Below are 12,743 nucleotides of genomic sequence, written 5' to 3'. Positions count from 1 at the left end.
ATTACAGGTGCCCGCCACCATGCCTGGCTAATTTTTTTTATTTTTAGAAGAGACGGGGTTTCACCATGTTGCCCAGACTGGTCTCGAACTCTTGACCTCAAGTGATCCACCTTCCTCAGCCTCCCAAAATGCTAGGATTATAGGTGTGAGCCACCACACCTGGCCTAAATCACTGCTTTAGATGAGGTGCATGCTGATTCAGAGGGGAAGGGCTGGGCCTAAGAGTCTGCATTTATAACAGGCCCCATGGAAAGGAGATGGAAGAGCCACACAGATGGAGCAGAGACCCTTAGGGCCCACCCTAAGGATGGTGGTACAGGATCCCCAGCCGACTTCTAGAATGTGGTCGAATCTGAGCCCTTGGAAGCGGCGGGGCCTATGGGTTTGGTGTCGGGCCCATTGTCAGCCTGGGAAACCCCTGAGGACGGGGCCAGGATCCCAGGGCCTGGCACAGAAGAGGTGTTAATCAGTATTTGCTGAGCGACTGAAGAAGGCACGGTAGACTCCTGGCTCCGCCTGATGGCGGGGGCCTGCCTTAGCCTGCCTACCTCACCCACTTCACCTGCAAAACGGGCATATCCACTGGCTCTGGGCTCCATGACTCACCTGCCCTCCTCCCCTCTTGCTGTCAGGTGGTCAGTCGGGTGGCAGCCCAGCAAGGCTTCGACCTGGACCTTGGCTACAGACTACTGGCCGTATGTGCTGCAAACCGAGACAAGTTCACCCCGAAGTCTGCCGGTAGGTGTCCGTGGGGGACTCCGCGATGTCATCGGGAGGTAGGGAGGGGAACTGACTCTAAACCAGGTCTGTCTGTTGTCCCTGTCGGCTGGTGCCTCCATTTGTCTAGGTGTAGTGCGAGCCCCTGAGGAAGAGCTACTCATCCAACAGGCTCTGGAACCCACAGATGGGGCTCTCCCCGTGCCTCTCCCAGGGAGTATACTTGTCTTGGAGGGTACCGCAGGGCCAGAGAGGGTCCCGAGGCACACCAAACCCCAGCAGCAGGCACTGTGCTACAGGCAGGACCAGCATCAGTTCACTCCATCACCACAGTGACCCCTTGGCATAAGCACTGTGATCTCCCCATTTTACAGATGAGGAAACTGAGGCTCACTGACACTGAGGACATTTCCCAAGGCCACACAGCTGGAAGGCAGCACAGCAGGGATTTAAGCCCAGGCCTGTACTTCAGAGTCAGCGTTCTTAACCTTTATACCCCAGTACCTTCATTCATTCCCCAAAAATTGTTTAAAATGTAACAAAATTGAAAACAAAATGAATCACTACACTCAGGGTGCCGTATTGCAACTCTGTCATCATCTGCGGACCCTGTATTAAGCAGGGGCCATGGAGAGTGCCAAGCAGCATTCTGTCTGGGAGGGCTTTGAGCACTTTTTAAAGATACAGTTTTATTTTACATTTCCCACCATCCTCATAACCTTGCTTAGGCCTCAGGCGCCCTGCTAGCTTTAAGCCGGAGAGACCTGTCACTTGCTAAGTGTGTGGTCTCTGAGCCTCAGCTGATCTCTCAGGGAAGGCAGGAATGATAAGGAGACCCCTGACTTCAGGGGTCATTGTAAGTGCTAGAAATACATAAAGTGCCTAGCACCATGTCTGGATATTGTTAACATTCCTTATGGAGTCAGGACAAGCAGTTGAAAAAGCAAAAAAGAAACAGTTATTTCCTTTGTATAACAATAAAACGGACGTTTTCACTGAATTCATCAGTCAGTTCTTTGGAGTGTATATAGACACAGCCTTCATGAAAACGTTGTAAGGACATCTCACAATGTGTTTCCATAAATATGCTCAACTTATAATCTCATGTGGATGGCGCTGCACACGTAAGTGTGTGGTGGCCTCATTAGCCAATAGCTACTCTGAAACCCTTGGCCCGCCTGCATTGGGATATTGCTATCGTATTGAATTGCTTGCCAGAAAATGGTCTTGGAATCTCACAAGGGACATCTATTCCTGATGGAGTGTGCTGTTTTCATAATGACTTAAGTCAATACAGTGTTGACAAGGTAGAAATGACTTATCAAAGACACGTACCTCTTGAGTGCCCATACTGTGCAGGCACCTGCCAAGGGCTGAATTTACAAGGGCAACTAAACAGAAAAGGTCCTGCCTCGAGAAACTCACAGTGCAGAGCAGGGGCCAGCAAGCTTTTTCCATCAAGGGCCAGACAGTATATATCTTAGGCTGTGGGGGCTCTGTGAAAGCTGCCATAGATAGTACGTAGAGGAATGGAGTTGGCTGGTTCCACGAAAACTTTATTTATGAAAACAAGTGCTGTGTGCAGTGGCTCACACCTGTAATCCCAGCACTTTGGGAGGCTCGGGTAGGTGGATCACTTGAGTTCAGGAGTTTGAGACCAGCCTGGGTAACATGGTGAAACCCCGTCTCTACAAAAAAATACAAAAATTAGCTGGGTGTGGTGGTGCACGCCTGTGGTCCCAGGCTGCTTGGGAGGCTGGGATGGGAGGATCACTTGAGCCTGGGAGGTGGAGGTTGCAGTGAGTCAAGATCGAGCCCCTGCATTCCAGCCTGGGTGATAGAGCAAGACCCTATCTCAAAACAACAACAGCCAAGAAACCAGAACAAAAAAACCAAGTGATTAACTATACTTCCTGATCCCTAGTCTAGAGGGAGAGGAAAACATTGATCAAATAATTAGAGGGGTGTGTGTGTGTGTGTGTGTGTGTGTGTGTAAGCTCAAGCTGTGATAAGTGCCTTGAAGGAAAAGTGAAGGATGGCAAGGGGATGTTGTTGAGGGCAGACCACTCTGGGGTTGTAGCAGTCTCCCCCGAGACCCAAAGGTTGATAAGTGAAGAAAAGAAGAAAGAGCATCTTTGCAGTTAAGGGGACAGCCTGTGCAAAGGTGTTGAGGTGGAAGGGGAGCATGCATAGCTTTTTGTCAGAACTAAGAGAAATGCAGTGATTCTGGAGCCCAGAGGCAGGGGGTACATGGCAAAGGCGAGGCTGGAGAGAGCAGCAGCAGCGGAAACATTCAGGGCCTGTCTTGGAGGTCACGGTCTTTGTCCTGAGAGTAATGGGAACATGGCTAAATGCTCATTTTGTGACGACAGCTCTGGCTATAAAAGAACAGATGGCACGGGGCCTGGAAGCCCACCTGGATGTAGGTGGCCGGTTGACAGATCACTGGGGAGGTCGGGGTGAGGATGATGGTGGCTGGATCAGGAAGACAAGAGTGGAATGGAGACAGAGGGATATTTAAGAGGCAAAACTATGCCACAGAGGGAGAAGGAGACCTGGAGAATGGGCTGTCCCAGGAGCCCAGCGCCTCTCCAGAGGAGCAGGAGAGACTCAGGTCTCCGTGCAGCCCCTCCACAAAGGGTCACTGAAACCCCTGCCCTGCTGACACATGCTGGGCGTTCTCATATGTTTTGTGGCGGTGCCCAGCTTTGTGAGACACGGAATACTATCTACATTTATGGATGAAGAAATGGAAGCTTAGAGAGGTCCTATGACTTCCCTGAGGTCACCCAACTCATAAGTGATGGGCTGGAACCTGAACTCCTAGCCCCCTGGCTGCAGGCCCAGGGCTCTGCCTGCCCCATCACAGCAGCCCTGGGCAGCCGTCCATTTCTGTTGGAGAGAGCCCTTCATGCTGCTCAGGGGTCTCTAGCAAGGCCTCTGAGTGGCATTCCCAGCATCACTTCTTCACTTGAAACATGGATTTGTTCTTTCCTCCATCTGCACCCCCGCTTGAACACAGCCTTTATAATTTAGAAAGCCCTTTCCCATGCATTGTGTCTGTGAACTCACGTGACCCTCTGACACTACACAGGCTCCCAGGAGATGAATTCTCAGTGTACCCGTTCTGCAGCTGAGAACACTGAGGCACAGGAGTGCCTGTGGCTTGGCCATCCTTGAATTTCCTTATTAGGAGTCAAACCCTTGTCAGTGCCCACAGCCATGACTAACTACCTTTCAAGGCTGCCCCTCTAGACATACGGGCTCTTGGGATCCCAGTCACCCCCTGCTTGCCCCATCTTCTGGAAAGGAAAGGGGGCCAGTCTGAGGGGGGAGCCTCCACCTGCTGGTTTTATTTGAGGGGTGAAGGGCCTGCCAGGGGCAGGCTGGGCCATAAGAGGGGTGGAGGCCGTGGCGAGTCAAGCTGGGACCCCAAGTCCCAGATATGGCACCGGCGCCGGGCCTCCTCTTGGCCACCTGTCCGAGCTGTGGCCTCGTCTGTGAAGACAGCTGTGAAGACAGCCCATGTCATGAGGATGCAGTGGGACCCCCTAATAATGGGAGTGAGGAAGGGGCCCAGCTAATACCTGACACACACTGGGGGCCAAGTAAATATGACCCTCCAGCCTTCCTCCTCCGCTTCCGTATGTCTGTCTCTTAGCCAATGTGACTCCCAGCCTCTCTAAGACCCTTTCTGTGGCAGCAAGCCTGTTTCCCACTGGCCTGTCTCCCCTTGTCTCTGTGCGTGTGCGTGACCTGCAGTGACCCTGCCCTTGGGCACAGCCCCAGTGTGCCTGTGTGGGGTTGGCCGCTCCCACCTGCCCAGCCCACTCCCAGGGAGGCCTCTGCAGTCCCAGAACTCGCTCCAGCCCTCAAGCCCCTTCAGCCAGTCTGGACCACCTGTCCGCCCTCCTGCCTTTGCACACCTGTCTGACATGCCTGTGCAGTTCTGCCCTCCCAGGGCTCCCCACTCTGTTCTCTCTTTGGTCTCGGTGTCTGTAGGTCTGTCTCCATGCAGCGGCCCCTGTCCATCTCTGGCTTCCCATGGCTTTCTCTGCCTTCCTGGGTTTCTCTGGGTCTCAGACTTTTTCCCTCTGTAGGTCTGTGTGTATGGTGTGTGTGTGGCTGTGTATGTTTGTGTTGGGGAGAGTATATGGCTTTGTATGTGGGTGTGTGCTGTGTACCTGTGCATGCCTCTGTGTGTGTCTGCATAGCTGTGTACGCGTGTGTATCTGTGCATGCTATGTATGGCCATGTACATGTACATGGCTGTGTCCATGGTGTGTGTATGTCTATGATGTATGTGTACCTGTGTGCGTGTCTGTGTGTGCGTGGTTGTGTACATGTATGTATCTGCATGGTGTTTGTGCATGGCTGTGTAGATGTACATGCTTATCTGTGTCTGCATGCATGTTATCTGTGCGTAGGTGCATGCCTGCGTGAGTCGCCCTGGCGCTGCGTCCCCCTGTCTGTCTCCCTTGTCAGGAGGCCAGGCCAGCCAAGGAGGGCCAGGATGAGATCATGCAGTGAGCGAGCTTGGAGCGGGGCTTTGTCAGGAGAGCTGGCGGTGAGCCGGCCGTGGTGCAGGAGCACGTGTGTGCATGTGCATGCATGCATGCTTGTGTGTGTGCGTGTGTGTGTGTGTGTCCTGGGAGAGTGCTAAGGAGGCGAGTGTAGGCAGTCATTGCAGCAGCCGCCAGGCAGGCGGCTCCACGCGGCCCTGGACGCCCAGCCCCCAGCTCTTTGTTCTGGCGCAGCCTTTAGCCTCAGAGCGCGCTCACAGGAGCATGTGCGTGCGCGGGCGGGATCCTCCTTCTCACCAGGCCCCCTACCTCCTCAGTACAGAAGGTCACCTGTCCGGCCCGGCATCCTGATACTCCCTTGATTCTCCCCAGGCCTGGCCTTAGCATTGCCCCACCCCCACCCTCCATGCCAGCCCGAGGGGACTTGGCGGGCAGCGCTGAAATGTCAGCCTCCTCAGCACCGAGCAGTCCCATGCCTGCTGGCATCGTGGGCACCAGCACCAGGCTGTCACCATGTCGAGGTCCCCATGAACCTTCTGCCTGTCTCAGCTCCTGTCCATGCTTGAAGAAAGCCGTATGGCCTCAGCTGACCCGTGAGCAGCCAGTCGCTGTTGAAATAATCGAATAGGGAATGCCGGAGCCCAGGGCCCAGAGAAGGGGAGGACGCAGCCCAAGTCCTAGCGAGGCAGGGCCAGAGTCCAGAGGAGAGCCCGCATGCCGGCTGCCTTCTCCCGCCCTTCCTGTCTGCCTGAGGCAGGCCTCACAGTTGTGGGCTCCCACCCTCATGCTGTTGGCAGAGTCAAAACGCAGAGAGAGCAGCAGGTACAGGAGACCTTGGGGCTTCCGCAGGATGTCCTGAGACAGGTCATCAGAACTCAGGAGAGTGGTCAGAACTGGAAGAACTGCCACCACTGAGGAAGAGGCCGGTTTTCCTTAAGGATAAGTGACTGGTGGCTGTCAATCAGATACACAGACTGGCTGCCCACAGACACCTGAGGTTGGACCCCTCAATTTTTTTTTTAATGCATACAAGTTGCCAGCATTCACTGTTTAGGAAATGTGTACAGTAGAGTCAAATGCCTGGCTTCCTTTGAGTGGGAATCTTGGACCCGCATCCTCACAGCTGACTGGGACTGACTGGGTGGTGGTAGCTAACCTCTGGGACAGGCGCTGTGCCCTCCCCATCCCTCTCTATTGTCTCACACCCATGGCCTTCCCCACCGTTGGAAACCAGCCCTGTGGACATGAGTGTTTCTGACCTCTGTTCCAAGGACACCCTCACATCGCAACGCAGCAGCCCGAGTCCTGGGTCCCATGCAGAGTGGATTGCTTACTTTTTGTCCACAAACATCTCCTCAGCCTGGTTTCCCTGGTGTGTTGACAGTCCCCAGAGGAGCTGACAGCCATGGGAAATGTCAGCAGATCACAGGAGGGGGGCTGAGACATGCCCTGGGCCCCTGGCCAGCCTGGGAGGTAAAGAATCAGGAATGCAAAGGGGTCCATGTCTCGCCCTCCCTGTCTATGACCTGTGGTCCATGGAGAGAGTGCTTGGGAGAGGCTGGGTACTTAACACTGGAGCTCTCAATCCCAGGGAGCTTCTATAACAACTGGTGCAGCAGCCCCAGGGCTCAGAGAAAGAGCCTGACCCCAAGAGCCCTGGAGAGTGCCCCAGCCTTCAGATTGTTGGGAGAGGCACAGGTGTCAGAGACCAGCCAAGTCATTTCTACCTCTTCTGCTCAGGACACCTTAAGCCAGGCCATAAACCACTGTTTCAACTTCTGTCTTTGAAAGCCAGCCCTCTTGATGTCACCTGGCTGAATGGTGGACTCTCAGACCCCACGGTGGTGGGGACATTCCTGGTCTCTGTTGGTGGCTTGACTCCAATCTCCACCTCACGCCTCCCTTGTGGCTGCTCTCCACCCCTCTCTGCCTCTGCCAACCCCAGAACATGCATCCGCCTTCCCTTCACTGGGAGGACAAATGGCCTTATTCAGGGACACCCTGCCAGAGCTGTCTCTCTAAGACAAAGCTGTGCGCAGCTCTCCGTGAAAAACAGCTCTCGGCTGCCCAGCGAGCAGGCGGGATTGGTGGGTGCAAATTGCAGGGGATTTGTTACCAGCTGCCGGTGCCCCAGAGACAGCAGGCAGGGAGGCCCTTGCCCTTGAAATGCCAGCCACCTGGCAGGCTGGGGCACCTTTTCAAGGCCGAGACAAACTTCCTCCTGGACACCGGCCCCCACCCCCACATCCGAGCTCAGCAAAACTGGGATGTTGGGAGGGATTTGGCTTCCTTCCTCCTGCTGGGCTGTCTCCACCGCCCCGGGTCAGGTGCCCCTAGAAAGGGCTCTGGATTTCGTCACCCGGCCTCTCGGAACTGACTCATGGTCAGATCTGTTTAGTGGACGAAACCTGTTCACACGCTCACCTCCCTCTGTTTCAGTGCCATGGGAAAGGCAACTGGCGCTCTTATCAGCATGCCCATTAATAGAGGAGGAAACTGAGGCTCTGAGAGAAGACAGAGACCCAGGTCACATGGCTTCTGGTGCTGGAAGCAGGACTAATTTCCAAGATGGTCAGATCTGGAGCCCAGGGAACCACCTCACTCTGAATAACCCTGGGTGAACTGGTGGGTGGCCTGGCCTGGGCCAGGGGCCCTGGCTCCCGTCCCCTCCCCCACCTCCCTGAGGGATGAGGCCTGAGATCCGGTGGCCTCACTCTGCTCTTGGAGAAAAGGGATGGTTTATGGACACAGTGTTCCCAGGCCAAGGAATTGGGGGGAGGGGCAGCTGTGATGGTCCCTGGGGTTCCAGGAATGAGCAGTGGGGAGGGGCCCTGCCATGCGCAGAATGAGAAAGGGCAGATGTGGAAACAACTTCCAGGCTATTTCTATGGCCATTAAAACGAGGTCTCTAAAGCATGATGACTATGTGGGAATGCTTACGTGTCATGTTAACTTTCTAGAAGGATAAAAAGTGCTAGACTTAGTATGATCCCAGCCAGGTACAAAAACAAAATGAACATGTATTTAGGCACAGACACCAGAAGAGAATATACCAGAATATCAACTTACAAGTAATGGATCTATCTGGATGGGGCTGGGGGGTGACCCTTTTCTTTGTTTCCCACATTTTCTTCTTTCTGTTTTTAAGCAGAAGCAGCAGCGGTTGTGGGTTTCTTCAGAGTTACGGTTGGAGTTGGCAGGGGCGGGGTGAGAAGGAGAACCGGCAGCTCCTGGCCGGCTCAGCAGTTTTCCTAGCGTAGCCCTCTCTGGTTTCCCGAGAGCTCCAGGGACAGCCTCTCATCTGGGGGATTAGCTCATCGCTGGCCCCCCTGCCCACAGAGTGGGGGTGTGCACAAGGATACCCTGGACCGAGCCAGTGGGTACCTGCTTTCCATGCCTGTCCAAAATGAGAGGGGAGCCTGGAGAATGGGACCCTAAGAAGGGCCTGCTTCTGTTACCAGGTCCCTCAGCCGCCTACCTCCTGTGCCGCCCCACGGCCACCTGATTGGGACAGGGGATCTGCACAGTGAGTGGGAGTAGGGATTAACGAGGTCTATAGTAGGGGAAGACCAGGCTGCTGCAGGCATTGTAGCCAGATGATGTGTGTCTGAGTGTGGGTTCCCAGAGGCAGAGCCTGCGGTGAGGATTCCAGTGCAAGTTGTTCCTTTAGGATCCCAGAAAGCACTGATCGAGAAGTGGAGGAAATGAGATGGGGAAGGGAGGGAAGTCAGTGAAAAGAGTGGCTAGGAAGCACGTAACCTGCTGTGGACACCTGGGGCTCAGTCCTGCTGGGAGTGCTGGCAGCTAGAATGTGCCCCTTACCTACCTGAGAGGCAAGGAGGAGGAGGCATTTCTCCATCTCTCCACCATTATTGGGCGAGGTCGGCTTGAGGTTGGGGAGCAGGTGGATGAACCCTTGGCACTCAAGCTAGCAGAAAATGCCCAGGCAGAGTTCCAGTGCATGCAGTCAGCAGAGGCTACGTAGAAGAGGCACCCACAGTGCCTGCAACAAGATGCTTTACAGACTCAGTCACTGGCATCACACCCTCATCATCTCTGCCATAGTTCAGTACCGCTTGTATTAAGATTGAGTTCTTAATATTTCTTAAAGGAAATTTTATATTGCTTCCTTAAATGGCAGATCAGTCTCCCTTACCACATTCCGAAACTGCCAAAATAAAGACAATAGGTACCATACCTTGTCTCCTAGTTTAGCTACAGGTGACTGCTCAATGATGGAGGGTGAGCCATTTCTCTGCTAGTTAAAAAGGGAGGTGATGGCTGGGTGCAGTGGCTCGCTCCTGTAATCCTAGCACTTTGGGAGGCTGAGGTGGAAGGATCACTTGAGGCCAGGAGTTTGAGGCCAGCCTGGGCATCATAGTGAGACATCTCTACCAAAAAAAAATTTAATTTACAAAAAGGGGGAGGTGAAGGGTGAAGGGATTTAGAAAGGCTTAAAGACCAGTGAGCACCAAGCTACTGAGCCTGTCTTCTGAGAAACAACAGCATCCCAAAGATGGAAAGACAGCTGAGGTTGCAGTGGTTCTCCCACTGGGAACTGTGACTACCTAAGCAACCTGTGAGGCCATATCACCTACACCACACTTGAGGGTGCCCTAGTTAAGAAGTGCGGCTCTGAAGGAGGCTCCAGGGCCTGGGGTAGGCTGCGCCCCACCCAGCAGCCATCTCATCCTTAGTCTGGTCCATCTACAGCATTTCTCTGCCTTCACGGCTGCAGGAAGAATGATGAGGCTGTGGGTGTGAGAGTGCCTCTTAAAATAAAAAATACTAAACTGGAATTTTAAGGGCGAGGGACGATAAGCTTCTTGTGCCAGGCCCACCCCATGCTAAGCACAGGGCTTACAAACACATACACATGCAATACACACAGTGCCTTCTCTCCTGGTTTGAAATAAGTGAATGTTCCCATTCTGTGGGTGGGTGATGGCAGTAACCACACAGCCCTTAACCCTCCCTTCCATGTCCAACCCTATGACTCCTCCACATGAGCTTGTTCCCACTTTAAGGAAAAAATGGAGGCTCTGAGGGGTGGGGAGGTGGTCTTGGCAAGGGCAGAAGTGGGACCAGAGCTCTGGCCAGGCCATCCATGCATCTCTGCAGGTCACCAGGGACTCGGTGGTGCTCCCGAGGAGCTGGAATAGCTTCTCTGGAGATGCGGGGTCACAGGTATCATCGTGCCTGTCTTCCCAAGCCTTCCTGCATCTGCCTCTAGCCACCCTACCTATAGGTGCACCCAGGACAGAGGTCCTGCCAAAACAACCCCCACCAGCACCGCCCCAGGTTGCCCTGAGGATGCCATGGCTGCCCAAGGAGTTAATAAAGCCATTGGCAGCAATTAATTCTGCGGAGGAAAGAGCCAGGTAAGAGGATTAAGGAAGCCAGAGCTTTGGTTTTAAGATGGAGCTTAGCATCCTCGCCCCCAGAGAAGGGATTTCAGGGGATTCGAGGGTGTGAGAGTGAAATGGAGCAGGGCCCCGGCAGAAGGCGGGCAGGCTGGTTGTGGAACGTTTTAACCAAGTGTTACAAGCCACAGTCTTGTAAATACCTTGTAAATACCAAAGTATGTACCTTCTGGGTTAGACAGACAGATGGGCATTAATGATGATACGGTTATCACCAGTTTTGCCTCTTTAGACATACAGAGCCAGGACAGGTTGGGGAAGGGCATCTGGATTAGGAAAAGATCTGATTCCTAGCCCCTTTCAGTCATGATACAGCCGACGTTAAGGTCTGCATTTTCTCTGTAACATGCACTGCCTTGAGTATCCATGAACTCACTTATCCCACATGGTGATTCCAGATACTCATATCTACCTCATTTTACAGATGAGGAAACAGAGGTTTAGATACATTAAATAATTTGACCAGGGCTTTCTGGCCAAAAAGAGCCAGAATTGTGATTCAAACAAGAGTATTCAACCCCAAAGCCACCAGCTGCCCCTGCTGTCTATGAACAGGTTAAAATGAAGTCCTGGGAAAGACACACTAATGATTTGAGAGCTGCCAAAGATCACCTGAACTGCTTGCCAGTGGAGGCCTTAAGTGTTTGACATGATTTGTCCTTGCTGGTAGGTTAAACACCCTCCCATCTTTGGGCTCATTCAAACACTCACGGTCCCTTGGATGATGAATAGCAGAGAGCCTGGGTCAACCCCCATTTCAAATATTTTTTCCAGAAGCCATTCAGCTGTTGCATAGAGAAGAGTAGTCATTAAAAAGCATGGATTCTGGAGCAGCCTGTCTGGGTTTGAATCCCACCCAGCCCTCTGCTCGCCAGTTCTGAAACCTTAGAAGAGTCAGTTAACTTATTTGTGCCATGGTTCTCTCATTTGATCAAAGGGGATTATAATAATGCCTACCTCATAGGCTTTAAGTGAGTTAAGGTCTATATGTGCTTAGAACAGGGTCAGGTGTATAGGACATGCTGTATATGTGTGAGAAATTTTATTCCAGCGTGTTGGCATTCATGCTCTCTGGAATGCCTCTCATACCTGGAGGTAGCACAAAACCTAGTGTTGTGAAAATATGGAACCCTTATTGTAGGTAGGGCCAAGGTAAATGCCAGCCACGCCACCTCCAAGGGTGTGGAGATGAGTGGGACCCTGTTAACTAAGGTGGGGTAAATGGGGTCTCCAAGACAGCAGAGGCTTAAATGAGGTTAAGAATGCATCCCGCCGGGCGCGGTGGCTCACGCCTGTAATCCCAGCACTTTGGGAGGCCAAGGCGGGTGGATCACGAGGTCAGGAGATCAAGACCATCCTGGCTAACATGGTGAAACCCTGCCTCTACTAAAAATACAAAAAAAAAATTAGCCGGGTGCGGTGGCAGGCGCCTGTAGTCCCAGCTACTACTCAGGAGCGTGAGGCAGGAGAATGGCATGAACCCAGGAGGCGGAACTTGCAGTGAGCCGAGATAGAGCCTGGGCGACAGAGCGAAAACTCTGTCTCAAAAAAAAAAGAATGCATCCCCCCTTTCCCCAGAAAAGAATCTGAGCCACTGTGCAGGAGGCAGGCAGCCCTGCAGAAGGGGAAAGTAGAGAGCTGGCAGAGGGACACTGGACAGGGCCCACAGCACCCTGTCTGTGCACTGGGCAAGGGATGTTTGAAGGCCTCTGTCTCACCATTCCCATCCTGTCTGTGCCCTGAGTAAGGGAAACTTTGAGGGCTTCTATCTCGCCAAGTCTTCCCAGCAGCCCAGCCCAAAATTATTTAAAGATTGGTAGGAGGAAGAGAAAGTAACATTTAAAGTAGCATTTATTGAGCTACTGCTTCATGCCATGCATTGCTGCTGGGTATTTTGTGATCCTCGTGAGAATCCAACCCATTCTATAGATTAGGAAACTGATGCTCAAAGAGATTTATTCACTCGTCCAAAGTAGCTCAACCCTTTGTATAACAGGCAAGGGATTAGTGAAGACATAGCTCTGAGTGGATGGATGTGTGGGCCCTTGAGTCTGAAGAGAAGAAGGAAGAATCAAGAGAT

The 12,743-nt window shown here is 53.0% G+C and overlaps 1 protein-coding gene across 17 annotated transcripts in view; it reads left to right on the top strand.

Moving 5' to 3' along the window:
* Positions 1-12,743, top strand: part of ZMIZ1 (zinc finger MIZ-type containing 1) — a 244,059-nt gene that overhangs the window by 145,532 nt on the left and 85,784 nt on the right. For all 17 annotated transcript variants that reach the window (XM_074001695.1, XM_045400016.3, XM_045400015.3 and 14 more), the window contains one exon: positions 633-738. In XM_074001695.1, the coding sequence (XP_073857796.1) occupies positions 633-738 (106 nt within the window). The remainder of the gene's footprint in view (positions 1-632; positions 739-12,743) is intronic.

The sequence above is a fragment of the Macaca fascicularis genome, chromosome 9 (genome assembly GCF_037993035.2).
Source record: "Macaca fascicularis isolate 582-1 chromosome 9, T2T-MFA8v1.1".
NCBI classification, from domain to species: Eukaryota; Metazoa; Chordata; class Mammalia; order Primates; family Cercopithecidae; genus Macaca; species Macaca fascicularis.
The sequence above is the reverse complement of the archived record's forward strand: the minus strand, read 5'-3'. Positions and strand labels throughout refer to the sequence as shown.